At 40.1% G+C, this 13,751-nt stretch overlaps 1 protein-coding gene across 2 annotated transcripts in view; it reads right to left on the reverse strand.

Annotated features, from left to right (window-relative positions):
• Nucleotides 1-4,982, reverse strand: part of SLC9A6 (solute carrier family 9 member A6) — a 55,857-nt gene extending 50,875 nt beyond the window's left edge. The window contains exon 1 of one of the 2 annotated variants that reach the window (XM_079765509.1): nt 4,579-4,982. In XM_079765509.1, the coding sequence (XP_079621635.1) occupies nt 4,579-4,906 (328 nt within the window). In that variant the 5' untranslated portion in view covers nt 4,907-4,982. The remainder of the gene's footprint in view (nt 1-4,578) is intronic. The other variant, XM_079765508.1, reaches the window with a different exon arrangement.
• Between the last annotated feature and the right edge of the window lie 8,769 nt (nt 4,983-13,751).

The raw sequence follows: 13,751 nt of genomic DNA on the forward strand, positions 1-13,751 counted from the left end.
GCCTCTCCATCTCAATATGAGATGTAACTTCTCATGAGCTTCCCTCTCAGAAATAATCAACCACTTTTCCAAGAAAATCCTTTCACCTGGAACCTTGAGCCAATCCCATCCCAACTGTCACTGCATATATCAGGTTGATCTTCATAACCTTATGAAGTAGATACTATTATAAATCCCTCACTCATTATTTCCTCATCTATAAAATGGGGATAAATGACTTGCCCAAAATTATTTGGCATTAAGTAACAAAGACAGAACTGAAATCTGGGTTTTCCCTTTCCAAAGATGTTATAATTTTCTAATCATCTCGCTCTCACATCAGTACTAACTTCTCTAGTGGCTTATATCTCCATTCTCTCAAAGCCCTCCTTCACAATCCACCTCCAAAATCCCTACAAATTTCAGTATTATCCCCCTACATATTTCATCTCGTGAAATTTAGTAAAGTATGGTATAGAAGTAAAAGCATAAGTTTGTAATCATATAGATGTATAAATTCTGGCTCCATCAAGTTCTAGTCTGTGACCTTAGGGTAAATAATTTCTCAGTGAACCTGTTTCAGCAAATGTAATTGATCATAATACTAATTTGTTTTGTCTTCACAGTTAAGTTTCATTGTTTTAACATAAGGCAATGTGGCCAAGGGCTAAGAAAATGAGGCTTTTGAGCCAGAGTGATGGAGCTTGAATCCTGGCTCAATACTTACAAGTTATTTGATTTCAAGCAGGTCATATATTCATTCCGTGCCCCAATTTCCTCATCTGTAAAATGGGTAAGATAATAGTACCAACCTCACAGGGTTGTTATGAGCTTTAAATGAAGTGATACTTATAGAGTGCCTAGCAGTGTCTAATACATTGTACTGCTCAATAATCATTACCTATTAAGACAGTAGGTTGTAAGTGCTTTGTGGGCAGGGGTGACTCACATCTGTATTTCCCATAACTCATACATCAAAGGCACTTAATATTTATTAATGAATCACATTAATTGAGCACAGGACTCTGGATGCTGTAAGTTTAAGGCAATAAATATTTTGTCCCTGTCTTGCTTTTTATACCTTCTGTAAGTACACTGCAGTGAGTGATCACTTTTCAGACTTAATTGATTACCCTGACAATTTTTACTACTGGCAACTCACTTTTAAGCTTCTTAAGCAAACTATCCCAATGAACAAAACACTTGGGTGCTTTGACATTATAGAAACTAACCGCATTGACAATTTAATAAGTTTTTAAATCTTGCTTCTCAAAAACATAAAGGAGAGACTTATTTTAAAAAGCATTTCCCCAGGACTTAGGTAGATAAACAGATATCACAGAAATAAAATCATCAGTGGACTGAATTTTAGAGGTCTGGACATTCCCAGAGAAAAAGCCTTTTCACCTGGAAGTCAAACTGAAAATGAAAGGTCTTAAAATCATATATTACCATAACAGCCAGGATGGTATAAGAGTCGTAAGAAAAGGTAAATAGTAGACAGTAATTAGGATTAAGAAACCTCAATTTCCATGGCATTGAAACTACTTTGGCTCAATCTTACCTATTCTCAAATTGGACTTGGGAATTAGTCAGGAAGTTGTTTCTCCACAATACCCACAGCCTATAGTAAGAAAATGGGACAGCTAAAGAATGCCAAGTCCGACCGGCATGGTTCAGAACCAGGAGGTCACGGTTCAATTCCGGGTGGTCAGGGCACATGCCCAGGTTGGAGGCTTGATCCCCAGTAGGGGATGTGCAGGAGGCAGCCGATCACTGATTCTCTCTTATCATTGATGTTTCTCTCTCTCCTTCTCCCTTCCTCTCTGAAACCAATAAAAATATATTTTTTAAAAAAGAATGCCAAGTTGTGGCAAATCAACCACTTTCCCACTTTATATTCCACAAGAGATACCCTTGTTTTTCCTTCACAAATACTAACACTCAGGTGCCCCATTCTTTTTTATTAACTTAGAAATTAGAAACATCAGGAAATGCAATTAGTAATCCCACTTTTTTACTTCAGCCCAAGAAGTAGATGAGGATAATTACATCAAAGAGCAAATATATTCAAGGCAATTCTAAGTCTCTATTTGATTTTTTTAAAAATACAGTTGCCTGGCCAGTGTGGCTCAGTGGTTGAGTGTTGACCTATGAACCAGGAGGTTACAGTTTGATTTCCGATCAGGACATATGTCTGGTTTGCAGGCTTGATCCCCAGTGTGGGGTGTGCTGGAGGCAGCCAGTCATTGATTCTTTCTCATCATTGATGTTTCTATGATGTTTCCCTCTTCCTCTCTAAAATCAATAAAAATATATTTTAAAAATATTGTTTGCCTCTTAATTTATAAGACTGAGCAATTGAAAGAACAGTTCTGAGCCTAATCTGAAAAAAATGCAAATTATAACAGCAATAATAATAGTATCATAGCTATAATTTATTGAGTACTTACTTAGGAGTCAGGTACTAAATTAAAAACATTTCTTCCTCACAATAATCCTACTATCATTGTTCCCGATTTATAGATGACACTGTAAGAGGGTAAGGGACTTGCCTAAGACCACACAGAACTATTGGAGCAGTGGGACAGTAACCCAGGTCTGATTCTAAAGCAGGGGCTGGCAAACTACAGTGCCAATCTGTTTTTATATGACCCAAGAGCTAAGAATGATTTTTACGTTCTTAAAGGTTTGTGAAGAAGGAGGAAGAGGAGGAAGAGAGAAGAAGGAGAAGAAGAAAATGCAACAGAGACACAGAGACCTACCTATGTGAAACGGAGTTGACAATACTATCCGGACTTTTACAGAAAAAAAAACTACAGATTGTCTGGTCTAAAGTCTTGCACCTTTAACCACTATGTCACACTATCTCTTACTGGAAGAGGTTTCTGTGATGAATTCCTTATTGTAGCACCATACTACTCATTTGGCATTTAATCAAATTTAAGATGCAATTATTTTCTTTATATGACCTACCCAAGAAGGGTAAGTTCCTTGGAGGTAGGGATCTTATATTTCTTTGTATTTTCTGTGCCTAAAATGTAGAAGGCTGATTAGCAAATGCTTGTTCAGGATAGTAAATAAAACACACAGTGTTTTCCAGAGAAATTATATAGAGATGCACATAGCTTATCCAGCCAATTTAGCTTAAGGGGTGCTACAAATAAAATGCAAAAAAAAATGAAATATGAAAACCATCTAAGATATCTAAAAATTAAGAATTCTAGGAAGCAGAGATATTTTGCACACAGGCTTAGAATTGTATTATCTTACAAATGAAAAATAGACCCGAGTTCACACATTTTCTTGATGCACACAACTATATTTCTTTGCTTCCCTTGAGATACACATTCCAGAAGTCTGTATTTACTGGGAAAGGGTGTATGGGGATATATGCATAGGGAAATGTCTTTTTGTGTCAAGGCTTCTTCTACCTTTATGCAAGTCTGAGAAATGAAGTTCAACAAGCTCATCAGTTTAAGCCTGTTCCAAATGAAGGTAATATTCACCCATACACTGCACAGAAAGAATCGTTTGTCTTTCAGAATCTCTTTGGCCACATACACCCTCATAGGCATCTTAGCTTAAAACAGCAATATACATCTTTTCCTCTCATGAGGCCCCAGCACAGGCCAAAATGCTCTGAGCCCATGGTTTGATTTGCCATCTCCCCTCAGGACCAAAAAATATAAATAAGTAAATAATCTCAAGAAAAAGCACACCAAGACACAAGAACTGAAGCCATTTACTCAATGATCTGTCAATAACCTTATGCCACCAGCAAGTCATACTGCATGTGTGTGGTGTTCCTAATTACTGTTTGGCTTAACTGTCCTTATCATCATATAGTACAACACACTGCTGGAAGACCTTTAACTCTTCCTTGTCCTCCTCTCGGTACGCTTGAATTGAAAGGGTAAACCATACGTACGTGCATATCAGATTTTGCAAACATAGTACAAAATGCCTAAGCCTTCTTTAGCTTCTTTAGCGGTTCGGTTTTTACTTGGGCTACAGGGTAGTAAGGTCTTCAATTTCCATCACGAAAGGACAGGGCATAGTAATAACTGGGTGATGGGTAAAGGTGGACTCTGGCTCCAAAACTACACCAGGTTCCGAGCAGTAGAGATATGGTTGCAGCTTCAATGTACTCTAAACAAACTGACAACCCTCAGAGTAAAGGATCGCTAGGATGTCTTCCCCACCCCCAGTCCCCAGCCCTATCTGAGACACCGCACCCACTCCCTTCCAGTCCTCAGTCCCAGGTCTCCAGCTTGGAAGGCATAGGCAGGGGGGTGCAGAAGAAAAAGGGGGTGGGGTCAGAGGGAAAAATATGTGGACAGGCAGAGGAAAGGGCGGTGCGAGGCAGGCAAAATGGGGTGTAAGGCTGAGGAGGAAATGGGGTGAGGCAGAGAAACAGGGAGCATAGCAGAAAAAAGGGGTCGAGAAAGAGAATCAGGATTGGGGGAGGGGGAGAGGCAAAAAATGGAAGTAATCAGAAGAACTCAACATAGGCCCAGCAGGACCAGGGGAGACCAAGCTGCCAGCAGGCAGAGAAAGGGGGAGCGCCAGGGGCGGACATGGGGATGAGGCACTTGCCATAAATCATTGCCAGGCCGGTTTCGTGAAGGAAGCGGGCCCGGCGGTGCTTGAAGAGCCAGATCGTGAGAATGGTGAGGGTGAGCAGCAAGATGAAGATAAGCAGATTGGCGCTGTCCTGCCGGTGGCTCTCCTCAGCTTGCTTCTCGGACACGATCTCCTCGTCCATGGCTCTCACCGCTCTGCCAGCGCCGTCCGAAGCCCTGGCCCAGCCAAAGACACCCAGTGAGAGGAGCAACCAGAGAGGCCGAGACAGGCTGTGGGCCCGGGGGCCGTTGCCGCCAACACTCCGGGGGAGGGTGGAACGCAGCCAACCTCGCGGAGCCATGTTTCCCCCCGCCCCCCACCCCACTCCTCAACCCGTCGCCGCCCGAAGTCCGACCACTCCCCTAGGCCTCACGGGAAGGGGGCGGGGCCGCGAGGAAGCTGGCTGAGCGCGCTCCAACGCCGCCGCCGCCGCCGCCGCTGCCGAGGCCACTGCCACCGCCCCTGCCTAACTTAAAGGGACCACGACACTCACAGCTCGCTATGCTAGGTCTCTTCGCCCTCTGTCCACCAGCTCCTCCCAGCACAGCACACGGACACTAGGGCGCTGCCAGGGAATAAAAGGCCTTCGAATCTAGCCCACTGCCTTCTGGAAAAGAAACCTCTGTTCAGTGTAATCAAACAGTGGCAGATTGGGCTAGGCCTACTTTGATCCTATTAGAGCTCTTAGGGGAATGGATCTTTCAAAACTCATCTCAGTAGTCCCCCAGTTTCTCTTAACAATATAAGAAGTTGTCCCCTTGGGAGTGGCCTAAATCTCTGTAATTTAAATCGGATTCTCCTTGTTCTGTCCTCATTGAAAACACTGTAGTAGTCCATAAAAGAATGAACTCAAAGGCAAGGATTATGCAGGTATGTAAGTTTTATTTCTTTTCATATAAACACCTGACATAATTCATCTCTCACATTGGGAACCTATGTAGAGAAACACATCAATCTCACAAAGAAGATTCATTCAGTTTGTGCTTAAATTTACCCATGCTCCAAACAATCCCTTTCCTTCCCCAAGAAATCTTTTGTGGTGTGGCCTGGTCTCTCCATCTCCTCTTGCTCTTTTTTCCTGCTATTTTTTAAAAATTTTAATTGTATTTATTCAATTACAGTTTACATTCAATATTATTTTGTATTACTTTCAGGTGTACAGCATAGTGGTTAGACAATCATATACTTTACAAAGTGTCCCCCTCCCCCCCAATAATTCCAGTAGCTACCAGGCACCATACTTCGTTATTAAAATACGATTGATTTTATTTTCTATGCTGTACTTCACATCCCCATGATTATTTTGTAACTACCACCTGTACTTCTCAATCCCTTCACCTTTTTCATCCAGTTCCCCAACGCCCCCCCACCCCCCAGCCCCGTCCTTCTGGCTTAGTATGTTCTCTATCTTTGAGTCTATTTTTGATTTATTTGTTCATTTATATTGTTCTTCAGATTTTACACATAAGTGAAATTACATGATATTTGTCTTTCACTGTTCGGCTTATTTCATTTGGCATAATACCTTCTCGTTCCATCAATGCTGTTCCAAATGGAAATACTTCACGATTTTTTATGGCCAAGTAATATTTCACTATATATACATACCACTACTTTTTTGTCATCTATTGATGGACACTAGGTTGCTTCCATAGCTTGGCTATTGCAAATAACACTGCAATGAACATAGAGGTGCATATATTCCTCCGAATTAGTGTTTTGGGTTTCTTAGTATATATACCTAGAAGTGGAATTACTGGGTCATAAGGCAGTTCCATTTTTAATTGTTGGAGAAACCTCCATAATTTTTTTCCATCGTGGCTGCACAAATCTGCATTCCCACCAACACTGCACAAGGGTTCCATTTTTTCCACATTCTCACCAACACTTGTTGTTTGTTGATTTATCAATGATAGCTATTTTGGCAGGTATGAGGTGATATCTTATTGTGGTTTTAATTTGCATTTTTCTGATTAGTGACATTGAGCATCTTTTCATGTCTTTTGACCATCTGCATGTCCTCTTTGGAGAAGTGTCTATCAAGGACCTTTGCACATTTTTAAATTGGATTGTTTGTTTTCTTGGTGTTGAGTTGTATGAGTTCTTTAAAAATTGTAGATATTGGGCCCAGCCAGCATGGCTCAGTGGTTGAGTGTCGACCTATGAACCATGAGGTCACGGTTTGATTCCCAGTCAGGGCACATGTCTGGTTTCTGGGCTCAATCCCCAGTGTGGAGTGTGCAGGAGGCAGCCGATCCATGATTCTCTCGCATCATTGATGTTTCTATCTCTCCCTCTCCCTTCCTCTCTGAAATCAATAAAGATATATTTTTAAAAATAAATAAATTTTAAAAATAAAATTAATGAAAAAACATATCCTCAGGTGAGGATTTAAAATAATAATCCTATATAATAAAGAGGTAATATGCAAATTGACCATCACACCCTCACACAAGATGGCCACCCCCATGTGGTCACAAGATGGCTGGCAGGGGAGGGCAGTTGTGGGTGATCAGGCCAGCAGGGGAGGGCAGTTGGGGGCGACCAGGCCAGCAGGGGAGGGCACTTGGGGGCAACTGGGCCGGCAGGGGAGGGCAGTTGGGGGTGACCGGGCCAGCAGGGGAGTAGTTAGGCATCAATCAGGCTGGCAGGGGATTGGTCAGGGGGTGATCAGGCTGGCAGGCAGAAGCAGTTAGGGGCAATCAGGCAGGCAGGCAGGCAGGCGAGCGACTGGGAGCCTGCAGTCCCAGATTGTGAGAGGGATGTCTGACTGCTGGTTTAGGACAGGAATCGGGCCTAAACTGGCAGTTGGACATCTCCTGAGGGGTCCCAGATTGTAGAGGGTGCAGGCTGGGCTGAGGGACAACCCCCCCCCCCAGTGCACAAATTTCGTGCACTGGGCCTCTGATAATAATAAATAAATAAATAAATAAATAAATAAATAAATAAATAAGAAATTGTGGATATTGCCCTAGCTGGATTTGCTCAGTGGATAGAGTCAGCCTGCGGACTGAAGGGTCCTGGGTTTGATTCCAGTCAAGGGCACATACCTGGATTGTGGGTTAGATCCCTAGCTGGGGGCATGCAGGAGGCAGGCGATCAATGATTCTCGTCATTGATGTTTCTATCTCTCTCTCTTCCTCTCCCTTTCTGAGATCAATAAAATAATAAATTGTGGATATTAACCCCTTATCAGATGTATCATTGGAGAAAATTATCTCTCATTCAGTGAGTTGTCTTTTTCTTTTGTTCATGGTTTCCTTTGCTGTGCAGAATATTTTTACTTTGATGTGGTCCCATATGTTTATTTTTTCTTTTGTTTTCCTTGGCCGAGGAGCTATATCAGAAAAAATATATTACTAAGAGAAATGTCCAAAATTTTATGTCTATGTTTTCTTCTAAGAATTTTACAGTTTTGAGGCTTACATTTTAAGTCTTTAATCCATTTAAAGTTTATTCTTGTATATGGTGTAAGAAGGTGGTTTAGTTTCATTGTTTTTGCATTTATCTGTCCAATATTCTCAACACCATTTATTGAATAAACTGTCTTTACCCCATTGTATGTTCTTATCTCCTTTGTAAAATATTAATTGATCATACAGGCTTGGGTTTATTTCTGGGCTCTCTATTCTGTTCCATTGATCCATATGTCTGTTTTTATGCCAGTACCATGCTGTTTTGATTACTATAGCCTTGTAGTATACCAGGTAGGGTGATACCTCCAACTTTGTTCTTTTTTAAGATTGTGGAGGCTATTCAGGGTCTTTTGTGGTTCCATATAAATTTTTGGACTATTTTGTTCTAGTTCTATGAAATAAGCCATTGGTATTTTGATAGGAATTGTGTTAAGTCTATAGATTGCTGTGGGTAGTATGGCTATTTTAACAATGTTAATTCTTCCTATCCATGACCACAGTATGTGCATCCATTTATTTGTATCTTCTTCAATTTCTTTCTTAAGTGTGTTATAGTTTTCCAAGTATATGTCTTTTACCTCCTTGGTTATACTTACTCCTAGGTATTTTATTTTTTGATGCAATTGTAAATGGGATTGTTGTCTTAGTTTCCCTTTCTGAAAGTTCATTATTGCTGTATAAAAATGCAACCAATTTTTGGATATTTATTTTATATCCTGACACTGCTAAATTTATTGATCAGTTCTAGTAGTGTTTTGGTGGAATCTTTAGGGTTTTATATATATACAATAAGTATCATGCCAATAATGACAGTTTTACTTCTTCCTTTCCCATTTGGATGCCTTTTATTTCTTCGCCTTGTCTGATTGCTGTGGCTAGTACTTCCAGTACTATGTTGAATAATAGTGGGGAAAGTGAACATCCCTGTCTTGTTCCTAATCTTAAGAGTAATGCTTTTGGTTTTCCCCCATTGAGTATGATGTTTTCTGCGGGTTTGTCATGTATGGCCTTTATTATGTTGAAATATGCTCACTCTATTGCCACTTTGCTGAGAGTTTTAATCATAAATGGGTTTCCTGCTCTCTTAAAGCTAATTTCTCCAGTTCAGATGTGTTGACTGTGAGAAAGAACATAACTATCTAGGATTCCTGGTGGCTAACTGGGCTCAAATTTGAAAACAGAGGGAGGGAGGAAGGGTGGGAGGAAGTGGGGGAGAGAGAAACATAAATGATGAGAGAGAATCATGGATCAGCTGTCTCCTGCACGCCCCCTACTGGGGATAGAGCCCACAACCCAGGCATGTACCCTGACTGGGAATGGAACCATGACATCCTGGTGCATGGGTCAATGCTCAACCACTGAACCACACCAGCCGGGCAAAAATGTTTTTAAATGAGCTCATTATTTCCTCCTACAAACATGTATTCTTTCTCAAAGATTTCATACCACTAATGGTACTACTATCAATCCAATTTCTATCATTCTGCCTGGAATTCATGATTCTCAAACATTCTCATCTCATGGAAATATAACCTCTTGCCTAAAACAAGTAACATTCAGGCAACACTAAGTTGCCCTGGTGTAGATTCACTCCCACTAACCAGTTGTTTATGTTCTGCAAGGATGTTGAACTTCAAAAAAAGGCGCTAGAACAGTGCTCAACTCCAAGTTGGATCAGGAACTGTCCCAGAAACTGTGAGCTGATTCTCTCCTCTTAGTACCTAGATCTGTCTTTGCCTTCCCAAGAAACCTCATGGATGTCTGTTCCCTATACCCTAACTGCAGCCTAACCACACTGCTCTGTTCACACAGGGCTTGCTTTGTAGAGACAAGAACCCCACATGAGAATCCTTCTCAGTCTCCCACTACCCCCTCCCCAGACCTATCATGGTCACTGAGAAGACTAGTGAAGGAGTATACCTGCTTCTTCAGGCCTAATTACCCAGTTCAAAGCTTTCTTGCCTCAGCACAAAACCATCTTTCATTCTCCTAGTGTTTGGAGCTTGAAAAAAACAAAGCCACACATTGCTTGCCTGACCACAGTCAGCAGGTCTTTATGTCTCAGAGTCTACCTCTGTTGATATGACCCCAGCAACTCAATATGCCCTCCCCAGCAACCTCTTTACCTCAGAGTTCCAGGAAGAATCTTGATATGGCAATAACCCTACCAAGCGGGCCAATCCCCATGAGCCTTCAGCTCCCCCAGAATATACTTCCCTCTCAATCTAATACTGCTTTATGCTGCTGACTCTCATCTCCCAGTTTCTCCTCTCACTACTGCTCTCCCTGCCAATGCTTGTCATGTGCTCTCTGGAATTCCCTCCATTATAAATAAACTACCCAACACTCTCAGTTGCTGCATGGATGCTCCCTCTCCTGAATTTCACCCTGGACATCACATACTCTAAAGTTGTTTCAAGTGGAGGCCGCTCATTTCCTCACCGCCCCATTGTCCCCCACACACACATACACAAATACACAGAACTCACACTCTGTATCAGAGGGCTCCACTTACTTCTTCCAAGCTCATTATACCTCCACCCTCCACTGAAGCTTGAACAACATTTCCTGTTCTTCTTGCCTTCATCTAATGACTTCCTGTCCACTCCCACACATCCATGGAGGACTTGGACATATGGTTCACAGCTTCCTCTTTTCCTCCAGCTTCCCCCACCCCAACCCTGCCATTATCTGGGTGACTTCCATTCTTATACAGACAAGCCACCTGGAATGCACACCTTGCCTCCTTTTTAACTGAAAAACAAAAACAAGAGCCTCAAGAAAATTGTTGTCACCTTCCTTACCCTGCAACTTAATTAAATATACCATCAGTGTCTATCCTTTCTTCCTTGCCTCCAGCCTCAGTGTAAGAGGTGTTTCCTACTCCCTTAAGAAACATGTCTCAGTCTGTACTCTGCATTCCATCAACTCTTTCCTACTTCTTTCAGGATATACTCCAACAATTCTCTCCCAAAGAAGAGAGGGTAGAAAGAGAAGGGCAGTCGTATAGGGAATGCCTGTATTCAAGAAATAGAACAAAGACTAGGTCACAACTATCAGAACCCTGTGTAATTATGCTGGAGTTTTCAGTTCATTTACTAAACACAGCAACACAATGTGCTAAAAAAGCAAATAAGATGTTCTATTTCATTTTTGGTATCAAGGGTTTTTAAAAATGAATAATCATATTAACTTCAGACAAGTAACCTAGGTTATTTTATGCAGATGTGGTAATGAAACCCCAGAAGAGATATTCATAAATCTAGACATGGTCCAGAGGAGAGCAATTAAAATAATCAAAGCGAAAAAGCTGATCTTTTAAGAAAGACTAAAGGAATAAACTCTTCAGTCTGGAAAAACAGCTAGAAGAGTCAACAGTAGCGACAGCAATAATAATGATGGTTAACATTTACTGAGTGCTCACTATGAATGAGATTATTCTAAACAGCTTATATGTATCATCTCAATCCTGACAACAATTTTATCAGGTAAGTACTGTTATTGTCCCCATTTTACATATGGGGAAATTGAAGCACAGTGAAGTTAAGTAACTTGTCCAATCTCTCATATGTAGTAAAGGAGAATCCAAGATTCAAACCCAATCTGATTCTAGAGCATGTGCTTTTAACCATAGTAGTATGGACCTTCCAGCAAAAAAATCTTAAAGACATGAATCAATTAATCACAGTTTTGTTTACTAAGATTCAAAACTTAAAATACCAAGGCACCACTTAATGATTTAAGAGGAATACATTGTTTTGTCATTTGAATTTTTTGCACTGAGCACACATCACTTTTGTAAAGAAAAGTATTAACTGGATGCAATTTCAACATAAATATAGAAAACTCTAGTTTATACAGAAGGTAGTAAACGTCTAGAATTTGTTACCCAGGGAAGTTGTAATAAATAGTGATAGCTTGAGAAACTGTTTAGTAGCCATAATAGATATGAACCTTTTATAGATACCGATCATAGGAATCTATTCTAGGAAAGTGGAGTTTTTAACCACTTAGGAAAGGACAGAGTGTGCTAGATGGAGGGAGAATATGTGTGGGAAATGGAGACTTGGATGAGTGGTGTATGAAGTTACTCATCTAGTTAGTTGGCATGCAACAAAGTTAATTAACTTGACAATTCTAGAATTGCAGTGGTTTCTCTATTCAACTATCCTAGGGAAAAGAGATGAGTCTTCATAAATCTTGGTAGGAAACGCTTTAAAGATGGTTATCCCCACCTTTAATAACATCCACACCATTTATGCACTGTGCATATGGAAAATGTCTGTTTCTTTGGTAAAACTAAAGGCACTTTTGGGGTCACCTAGGAATTTAAATGCTCTTTCTCGTGAGGTTTGACTCTTGTTCTAAGAACCCATGTAAAAAGTGCTGCCACTAGATGTACCTTGCACCTTTGGGATTAACTTCAACCAATGTATGAGTGGATCCAAAGTACTTATTTGAATGATATGGTCTGTGGTAACTGTGACAATGAATACCTTGGCTTCCCTTCAGGTTGGAATCCACAGATAAGACAATTTAAAATCTCACTCCATGAATATGAGTTAACCACTTATTTCTAGAAAATGTGAAACTAGCCTACTTTCTTTTATCCTCAGTACAGGGGTAAGAGATTCAAAGGAAGAGAGTAGGGAATACATTTTAATAGGGTAATGGAGAAAACAAAACTTAATGCCTGGACACATGTCACTTCCCTGAAGGCTAGGATAATATATTAGTAGCTTATACAAAAATCAGATCCCTTACTGGCTCTTCCTTTTTTAAAAAAAAATTAATCTCATCCTTTTAAAAGAAAGAAACAAGATCTCAACTCCTTTAAGAAAACTTCTAAATTATTTTCTGCTTCAGATAAATTAAAATTAGAAAAGGCAATTTAATAGGGTATCTGAGAAGGCTAATTTCAATTTGACCATCATCAAAGCAAAAACAAAATTTTAAGAATTTTGTTTTTTTTTTCTTTGTCAACTATCTTTACTATCTTGTAACCTTCCTGGGTGGAGAAGGAAATACTTTCCTGTCTTGTACAGACAGATTATTTCCTGGTTCTCCCTAATTGTAAGCTTTATAAATAGAACTGTATTTGTAAGGAATACATTATACTGTACTTGATATTGATCAAGTACTGTGTCAAATCTTGGCTTAGAGGTGAAAAAACTGGAGAGTTCCCAGAGAAAAATAAGGATCATAATTAAAGGCTTGGAAAATGAGACCCAGAACAAAAAAATATATAGGTTAAGTTAAGGAAATCTGATAATTATTGGAGACCTTTTATTTTTTAGTTTTTTCATCTTTGAATAAAATGTCAATCAATAATCAAATGATTATCAAAATTTAAGAAAGTGTATAAGTTCACAGAGATTTTTAAATCCAATTCAAAGTAATGGAAGGACTCTCTACAGAGATGCTTTCAAATAAGGGCGTATCCCTCCCTCATTCTTTCCTATAATTTATTCATTTAGCAAACATTTATGTGAATGCTTACAACATGACAGGCAATGTTCTAGATACAGACAGAAATCTTTGTCCTCTTGGAACTTACATTCCAGAGGTATATAGTAAATAATAATAACATCAAAAATATAATAGACTAGAGGCCCAATGCAGGAAATTCGTGCAGGGGGCTTGGCCCTCACAGTCCTGGCTTCATCCAGAAAGTCGTTCAGCTGTCAGGTCTAATTAGCATATTATGCTTTTATTATTATAGATAGGTAA

Source organism: Cnephaeus nilssonii (assembly GCF_951640355.1).
Source record: "Cnephaeus nilssonii genome assembly, chromosome: X".
NCBI lineage: Eukaryota > Metazoa > Chordata > Mammalia > Chiroptera > Vespertilionidae > Cnephaeus > Cnephaeus nilssonii.